The sequence below is a fragment of the Oryctolagus cuniculus genome, chromosome 12 (genome assembly GCF_051225735.1).
Source record: "Oryctolagus cuniculus isolate XC-2025 breed Fujian yellow rabbit chromosome 12, ASM5122573v1, whole genome shotgun sequence".
Classification (NCBI taxonomy): Eukaryota; Metazoa; Chordata; class Mammalia; order Lagomorpha; family Leporidae; genus Oryctolagus; species Oryctolagus cuniculus.
In genome coordinates, this window is record NC_142878.1 from 94,872,293 (window position 1) to 94,881,400 (window position 9,108).

The 9,108-nt window shown below is 49.2% G+C and overlaps 1 protein-coding gene across 1 annotated transcript; it reads right to left on the reverse strand.

The window, feature by feature from the left end:
* Positions 1-1,899: 1,899 nt before the first annotated feature.
* LOC127485587 (NBPF family member NBPF3) lies at positions 1,900-7,146 on the reverse strand. Its single transcript, XM_089311023.1, has 5 exons — positions 7,140-7,146; positions 5,617-5,719; positions 4,644-4,849; positions 3,018-3,072; positions 1,900-2,173 (listed from the first exon to the last, which is right to left on the reverse strand). The coding sequence occupies exons 1-5, from the start codon at positions 7,144-7,146 to the stop codon at positions 1,900-1,902; spliced, it is 645 nt and encodes a 214-aa protein (XP_089167149.1).
* Positions 7,147-9,108: the final 1,962 nt, after the last annotated feature.

Genomic DNA, 9,108 nt, shown 5'->3' on the forward strand with positions numbered 1-9,108 from the left:
GGCCCTGCCTGCCGGCCCAGGGAAGCCAGTGCCTGCGTGGCTATGGGCACGTGGGCCCCAGAGGCTGTCCTCGTCCCCCGCCAGAGGCCAGCTCTCAGCTCTGCAGGGGTTGCTGGAGAGAGCCGCGGACTGAGCCGCAGGCACGGCCGGGCCGGGCCCGGGCCCGGGCCCGGGGCCAGGCAGACAATGGACTCGGACCCCAGAGCTCTGACCCCGCCCAAAGCACTCCAGGACCCTCGCAGGAGCTCTGCGGCATGCATCGACTGCCCAGGCCGCACCTGGCACCACCAATGCACCTGGCTTGTCGAGGTGGGACAGCCCTCTGGCCACCGTCAGAACCCCTCCTCCACCACAGTCTGCCTCCGCAGCCTCTGTGGAGTGGCCCGGGATTCCCCGAGGACCTGTCCCCGTGCCGCCCACCGAAGGCTGAGTGATGTGGTTGGGTCGTGACTGCGGGCCAGACTCCGGTCAGCCTCCGCGTGGAAAGCGGGACAGCCACCGGGACTGCAGGACGTCCTAGGGGGCCACTGGGTCCGCACGGATCCCGGGACGGCCTCCCCAGGGGTGGGGGCAGGCCACAGCCACCTCCGTGTCACTCGCACGCTTGGAGGCCATGCTGCCACCGGGCCCACAGACACACGGGGCCGAGGGGGGCAGTGGGTGTGCGGGCACCACGCGGCCCAGCCCTGGGCCTCCCGGGATAGCGGGGAAGTCTGCCGGGATCCCAGCCCCGGGGCGGGGCCTTCACGGGGTCGGGAGACCTACCTGGGCAGGGCAGGACCTAGGGAAGGCCGCTCCTGATCCAGAGCCGTCGGGCCGACTGCAAATGGAATGAGACAGGGGAGGCCCCACTGAGGACTAGGCTTACCCACGCACAGCCTAGATGTGTACATACCCCAGTGTGGTTGTCTTGGTGGCTCAGAAGCTGGCGTTTAGATAGGCACTTAATCTAGATAGTGGCTTTGCTTGCCTGCCAGGGTAGTCTTCGGACCGCCCATCACCCACTACATTTCAGGGTCTCTATTGCGCTCTATACCCCAACTTAGTGTGTTTTTTGTGCCCATCTTTGCCCCGTGCTGCCAACAAGCAACATTCAGCCCTGGCACGCACAATTCTAATGGCAGGCTAGGTGGGATACTTGACTCTCCCTGCCTACCCTGCCAGTCGCTGGGTTGGTGATACCCACAGGACTCCTAGGTGTTTCGAATGGCAGGGCTTCCCTGAATGCTGTGGTCATTGGTAGACGTGTTAAGGCCTCGTATCTCCATAGAGATATCTCTGCAGTATCACTCAAAGGTACTAGAACGTGTGAGTAGTGATATCTGTTGCTCTTTTTTTCAGCACATTTTTCATTAACTGGGTGTCAATTCATCTGACCTCTGCTATTTTGCTGGGAAGTGTCAGCTCCACACTGGGATGTCTTGGGTTTTCTTTTTCTCATGGTTTGTTATGGACAATCAATTCAACTCGATTTCTAACTGCCTCACCACAGTCTTGACCTCAGTGACCACTGGAGTTTTTCACACCCTCTGCTTTTTGGGTTCATTTCATTTGGGCCCTGTGCTCCTGTTTATCTTTTCCTACTCTCCTGTATTCTTCCAGAACTGGTAGCGGTTACAAAGTTTCAGCAGTTTGTGAAGAGATTGCTGCTGAAGGCTCTTAGTCTCATCCATCGTTTTTAGCCAGACTCATTGTGCTGACAAGCCTCTGGCTGGTCGGATACACTGCTGTGGGCACGAGGTGGTATTATCTAATGGGGTGTTTCTGGGGAACCACATGACTCCAACTCTAGTTGCTGTACTATGCTTAGATCCCCAAATTCCACATGTGTTCATGCTGTGTAATCTGGTGTTTCCTACCATGAAGCCATGGGCCCTGCTCCAGCACACAGTGCTCTTGTTACTCAGCTAGGGCTGGTGGCTGCAAGGCAGACCTGTGGCTGTGTACTGGGGAGAACCCTGGGGCTCGAAGCATCACCTTGCCCCAGAGGTACTCACTGCCAAGGCCGGCTTCCCTGAAGAAGCATTCTTCTTGCTGGAGGTTCCAGACACTGGCACAGATCTCATCGTAAGCCACCTCCACAATGTTGTCCATAGGACAGGGCCACCAGGGTCCCACTCTGGGTTTAGGCAGGCCATTGAGAAGCTCCAGCTGGGCCAGCCTGAGACTTGGCCTGCTGGAGTGTGGAGATAAGGCACATTTACAAACATGGGACGTGAGTAGCACCAACTCATGCCCGCCCTCCAAAGCAGTAACAGTGCATCTGTGGCTAGAGGAAAAATGGGCCCCAGCAGGTGTCCCACTCCCTGGTCACAAGGTGACTCTGAGAGGACTGGCGGTGACAAGCTGAAGACTGAGTCACAGGGATAGAGACACATGGGCAGGACATGTCCTCTGGCAAACAGCTGCCTGCCCTGCTAGGGAGCAAAGACCTCTGACACCCTGCATGGCTGCCTCCCCAGTGAAGGAAGCACCAGGAGCCTCACTGAAGCTGTGGGTCACCCCTGAGACCCATTCAGGCATCAACTCCCCAGATATCTTGATGATGACAGATACGCCTGCTGAGGAGGTCTTGTACCCCAGCACTCTGGCTCTCTCACCCCCACTCCTCAGACTGCTCCCTCTGCCTTCTGATGGCTGGCTCTGGGATCTCAATGGATCACTTTTTGTGCCACCCACAGATGGAATGCCCTTGCATGGACAGAAATTGAATGTAGTCCAGAGAGTGGCCCTCTCCTCTTGTGAGCCAGGGAAACTGTGGTGACTTCCAGAATTCCACATAAAGGCCACTTGGTCTGAGTCAACCCTAAGACTATCTCTTGGGCAGTGAGTGGAAGAGGCCATGCGAACCCCTTTGGGCAACTCCACGACAAGATGCAATATTGTCTTCTGAGACAGGAGGACATGGTCCTGTGGGAGTGCCATGGCTCCCTCAGCCTGTTTTGTCTCTCCCAGGATCTACTGTGACACTTCAGGTATCCCTACAGAGTCAAAGTCCACAGGGCTGGCAGACCTACCTGGTATGGGGAGAGTCCACATAAGGCTCCTCCTGGTTCCCAGATGTCTGGTTGACTGTAAATCAAGTCAGATAAGGAAGGACACCTTCAGGAAATGGTCCAACACCACAGCTACCGCCACCAGGACTTCTACTTTTCCATGAGAGACATCTGGGACTTTGGCAACAGCCTCAGAGGCTACAGTGTGTCTCCAGGCCACCATCCCGGCCTGATCATATGTCCTTGGAGCCAGGTGATCCCATTCTCTCCATTGAAACAGGATGTTACCCACATCTCCCGTGGCCTCATTTTCTGGAAACCCTAAGATCATCTGGCCCCCAACAACATCAGCTCCAGCAATAGGCTACCTGGCTGTTGGGTTGAGAACAGCCAAATGCGAATTTGCTCTTCATTGTCTTGGAGACTGAATGGACAGTGAACTCTGTGTACTGCTACTGGGTGGAAGTGTGAGTTCTACAGAGCCTCTGGTCCACCAGGATCTCTGTGGCCACCCAGAGAGTGTAGGGCATTAGTGGCTCCAGTCAGACCTAATGCCCAAGATGGAACACTGAGGGCATGGCATAGTGTTCTAGAGAACTCGGGAGCTCAGTCAACTTCATCAGGGAAGAGAAAGGCCACATGGTTTGCTAGGCTGAAATCCAGAGGTAGCTGCAAAATGCAGGGGGCTGTGGCTGTCAGGGAGTGTTACCAGGGTGTGAATATCCCACAGGAGATGGCCATAGTGTTACTTCTACTGTGAAACAGATTATTTGACACTCTACAGACAAGGAGATTGAAATCCACAAAAGATCTGTCACACGTGTGTGAAAACACGCTGAGGAGCAGCCGAGACTTTCCACTCTTGCACTGTGGCTTTTGTTCCCTCTCACAAGCTGCCTCCAGTCACATCCTCTCTCCTGTGTTTTGAAACTGGAGGGAATACAGTAACTCTTCCCTCCATACCCACCCTCCCACCACACCTTCTCTGGCGGTGATAGAGCTTGAGATTGAGTCACAGGGATAGAGACACATGGGCAGGACATGTGCTCTGGCAAACGGTTGCCTGCCCTGCTAGGGAGCAAAGACCTCTGACACCGTGCATGGCTGCCTCCCTGGTGAAGGAAGCATCAGGAGCCTCACTGAAGCTCCCACCCCACCTTCTCCCTCTCCTATTCCCGTTCCCCAAAAGGTTTCTCTGGGGGAAAAAAAAGAAAATCCCAGATCTGGGTTTAGAAAAGTCTGTATATACTATCAATTCAACAGTAAATTTCTCTCTCTCCCGCCCATCCCCATAACTCTGCCTATAAAATAAAAAATCAATCTTTATAAAAAGGTAAGTGTATTTCAATGGAAATAAAATGGAAATCCAAGCATAAAAAAAGAAAGCTAGAGGATGCGGCCTCCTGCTTCAAGGCCAATTGCATCAGGGAGGAGATCTCTGCAGCCCTGGGACCTTCAAAGCTCTGCATTTCCCACTCTTTGTTCCTACACAAGTACCCTGACCAAAAATGGCCGCAAATGTTTAGAGAACTGTTTACAGAATTGTTTACACAAACGTACAGACTGTTGGTAAATGTTCTTTGAAGAAGTGTGGAGTCGGATGCCAACTTGAGACCATCTTAAGTCTCAGAGCCTTGGCCACCTTACCTGTGCTGAGTTTGGCAACAAGGTGCTCTGTCAGCTTGAGCAGCTCAGTGAGTAGTTGCCGGCTCTGGCAGCTGTCAGGGTCCTGCAGGGTGAGGAGGGCCTGGAGATTTTGATGAATGAGCTGAGAAAGAGCTCTCCCTTCCTGTAACTTCTGCTGTAATTGGGTCAGCTCTTGGGCCTGCTCTTGAATTTGAACACCACATTTCCTAAGGTGTGACAGGAGAGAAAATGTCAAGGTGGAAATGGCCCCATGGTGTGTTCTGTGTCTCTGCAGAGATTTGGTGAGACTGTGCTCACAGGGCCCTCTAAGCAGCATCACTGCCTGTGTGGGAAAATGCCCACAGTAGGGAAGAGGAAAAGATGGAGCAAGAGATTCCTCTTTAGTAGAGAGACAGACCTTGCGAGATTACTAGACACTGGGCTGATTTTTTGGTTCTCTAAACAACACCACGGTTCTTCCTCAGCTCCCTCACCAACATGTTCCTTAAATTCCTCACTCCAGCCACAGACCTTTCCTTATAAAAATGCAGTGTGCAGCGAGTGGACACAAAGGTAGACACAGAAACATGCCAGGCACAATGGCTTTCAGTAGAAATAACGACTGACAGGGAGAATCTAGGACAGCATCCACGGTCATGAGGTGATGGAGACACAGTTAATGAGGAGAGGATCCTACAGCACTGTGTGGATATAAAACGTCTCTGTGTGGTTCGCTTTCTTCAATTTTGTATGTGAATTTCAAGTCAATAAGTGCCTCGTTTTTCAAGTCAAAAAGAGGTTCTAAATAGCCACTGCAGCCTACAATTTGGTGATTTCTCTGTTGTCTGCCTGCTTTATAAAGCTGAGGGGTCAGCCCACCATGTAAATCCCTGCCCTTCTCCTGGCCACATCAGTTCTTGGTTCCCCAGCTGAGCTGCCCCACTTGAGAGATGCATTCACCTTTCCACCTGCCCACCCGAGAGAGCCCCCTTACTTGAGATTCTCCGCAGGTAGCAGCTCCTCTGCCAGCTGCCCCTCCAGGAAGTGCGGCTTCTCCCTCAGCATTGATTCAATGAGATCTTCATACTCTTCACAATCTGAGGAAAGACACGCACACACATATACCTGCCTCAGTGGAAAGGTGAGCGGGCTGCTAAGGTCACTGTCTGTCAGGAAGTGGAGCTACACCATCAAGCTCTTGGTGTGAATTTCCTCCTCTTTGTTTCTTTAGCTCCCAGGGACAGGACACTTATAATCTCCATTTTATTTATATTTGTTCAGGGATTTAAAAAAAGCTTTATATATTTTTTTGGAAAGCCAGAGTTACACAGAGAGAAGGAGAAGCAGATAGACAGAGAGAGAGGTCTTTCAATCTTTGGCCGATCCAAAGCCAGGAGCCAGGAGCCTCTTCCGGGTCTCCCACATGGGTGCAGGGGCCCAAGGCCTTGGGCCGTCTTCTACTGCTTTCTCAGGCCACAGCAGAGAGCTGGATTGGAAGTGGAGCAGCCAGGTCTTGAATCGGCACCCATAGGGGATGCCGGCACTGCAGGCGGTGGCTTTACCCACTATACTACAGTGCCGGCCCCTCAGGGAATTTTTTCTAATCCCTTCTTTTTTTTAAATATTAATATTTTATTTCTTATTTTTTCAGTTAACTTTTTTTTAAAGATTTACTCATTTATTTGAAAGGCAGAGTTATAGAGATTCAGAGGCAGGGAGAGAGAGCTAAGTCTTCCATCTACTGGCTCACTCCACAAATGGCCACAATGGCTGGAGCTGTGCCAACCTGAGGCCAGGAGCTAGGTTCTTCCCCCAGGTCTCCCACACAGGCGCAGGGTTCCAAGCTCTTGGGCCATCTTAGACTACTTTCCCAGGCCATAGCAGAGAGCTGGATCAGAAGTGGAGCAGCCAGATTCAAACCAACACCTGCAGGTGGTGGCTTTACCTGCTATGCCACAGCGCTGGCCCCATATAATGTATTTTTCATTTATACTACTACCAAAGGCTTAATGGCTCTACTTAATAAACAGTTCAAGAAATAAAGTATAAGTGGACCATAATCCAGCCAGAGAATAGACAAGAGTTATATACAATAATCAAATCAAAAGATGCTCATCTTCACTTATGTTAAGTAACTCTAAAGTAGTCACAGAAACACCAAAGCTATAGTAGTATATAATTCCCACCAATTTATTGGATAAAGATTTAAAATAACATTTGAGAAAATACTACATTGGCAGCAAATGAGCGAAGAAGAGTTCAAATGCACCTGAAGGGACTTGGCAAAGTGACTCAGCTGGAGCGGGACAGTGTCAGAATTCCCACCCTACAGCTCAGTGAAAATGTGGAAAATTGGCTGAACTTGTGCCTCAGTTATTCCTGCACAACCAACTGATGCTGCAACTACTAACGCTAATCCTTCTCAGAGCATGGTAGCTATGTAACTTATTTGGTAGAGAGAAGAGAAGGATCAAGGTTAGCAAACAGGTCATTTCTCCAAGAGGTGACATCAAATACTCATCATTTCGGTGACACTGAACCTATAGAACTTATTGTGGAATGGGAACATGAATAATGCTGTGCCTCCCATTCAATCTATATTAACAAATTTCTCTATTTTATTTATATTTCTTTTTTAGAAATAAAACATTAAACACAGGGAAAAGAACGAACTTACTGTGGTCCTGCAGGTGCTTTGCCAGGAGGTAGGCCTTAGCCTCAGCTCTAAGAAGCTTCTCCTTCAGTTCTTTTGATTCTCGTTGGCTCTTTGCCAGTTGAGAGCTTAATTGCTCACTGGTTTCTACCCTCACGTCAAGTGAGGGACCGAGAGTCAGTGCCATATCGATGCTTGTAGCAAAATGAGTATATCCAGGGACTAGGAAGAAGACACCCAAGAAAAAGAGGAGTTAAAGAAAATGAAACCTCTTTCAGTAGGACTGATAGATGAGGATAATTGTAGATAACTGTACCTCCCAACTTACTGTTAGGAAACACCCCACAACACTTTAACGCCTTTAATCTCGATTCAGTCAGGTGCCAGAGCTCAGAGCATAAGCTCCTGCTTATTGCTCAACATCTGACAGAGTGAGAGAAGTAGGGCTTCACTTCCAGGTAACTTGGCAGTTACTGTCACAGAATCAAAACACCGGGGGTGTCATGGAATCTTGGGAGCCACTGCCTTCCAGTTGCCTAGGCCACCTGGCTGATGCACAAGCCTGATTGGTCCTTTTAAAGTCTTAAGGGGACCACCTCTGAAAGTCTTAAGGGGACCACCTCTTAATGTCTTAAGGGGACCACCCACTCAACACAGCCTCCACAGTTGTGTACCCCTGGCTGAAACCACAGTCCTACCTTTTCCCAAAAGTGTCTAAGCATATTTCTCATTCCTCTGTTCTAAAAGATTAAGGCAGGACTCATTTCCTAACAATTTTTACTTTAAGGGTTGTCATAAAGTCACTCCAACTTTTCTTTATGTCAAAAGAGACCACAAGGCTTTTCCACCACTGAGAGATGTTGAATTATAAACTGCCATGATGTTCTTCTCAGACTCTTCAGCTTCTTAGACCCAATAATCTGTTAGGAACAAAAGCACAGCAAAACACTAAGCCAAGGGTTCACTTTTAAATGTTTTGTATCCCATCTCAGTAGACTTTCTGTTGCACTCAAGGGTTGTGCTGGCTTTGCCCTGACAGGGGCAGCACATGGGCATTTCATTCAACTGAAAGCCAGTTAGATGCCCTTACATCCTCAGTGTCTTCCTCTAAGTGGGCCTGCCCTGTTTCACCATCACTTGACGGACACTTTACACTTGACACTTACGGGTTTCATTCGAGCCCCACAAGAGCCTTTTCAAGATATCAACTGACACAAATAGTTGATGTGAACCCCCACCCCCCAATACACAGTGAACATCCATGTGGGAAAACTTGCAAATCTGATGGTATTCTTTTCATATTTGCATTCAGTTTATCTACATATTGAACAGGATCCATCTGCAGTTTTTATGTAACATTGCCTGATAAATTTTCTTATTGGCTAAGTCCTATTGAATGGTAGCTGAATTCCACTAATGAGGCTGGTCCTGAACCCCTCAGCATCTTCCCACTCTAATGTGTAAGATATCAGTTTCTGAGATGAATCAAAGGTATGAAGAAATTCATTTTCAGCTGTCTTTGATCTTCATATTCTATGGCAGAAATAATTATTCATCAAATTCTTAATCTTAAAAATCATAAACTAAAGCATCACAAGATTACATGTCCTACTTTACATTGTACAGGGGTGGATTTAGGGTAGTGTTAATAAAAACAAAGTAACAGTGATAACTTCTTGGTGAATTTATACCCAGCATTTGGCAAAGCACTGTACAAATGACAACATTTCACTTTCATCACAATCCTTGAGATGATCATGAAAGTGCAATGTCCCAAAGAAGAGGGACAGGAAATGACTCCTCTGGCCATATTTAAATGAACATGTTCTCTGG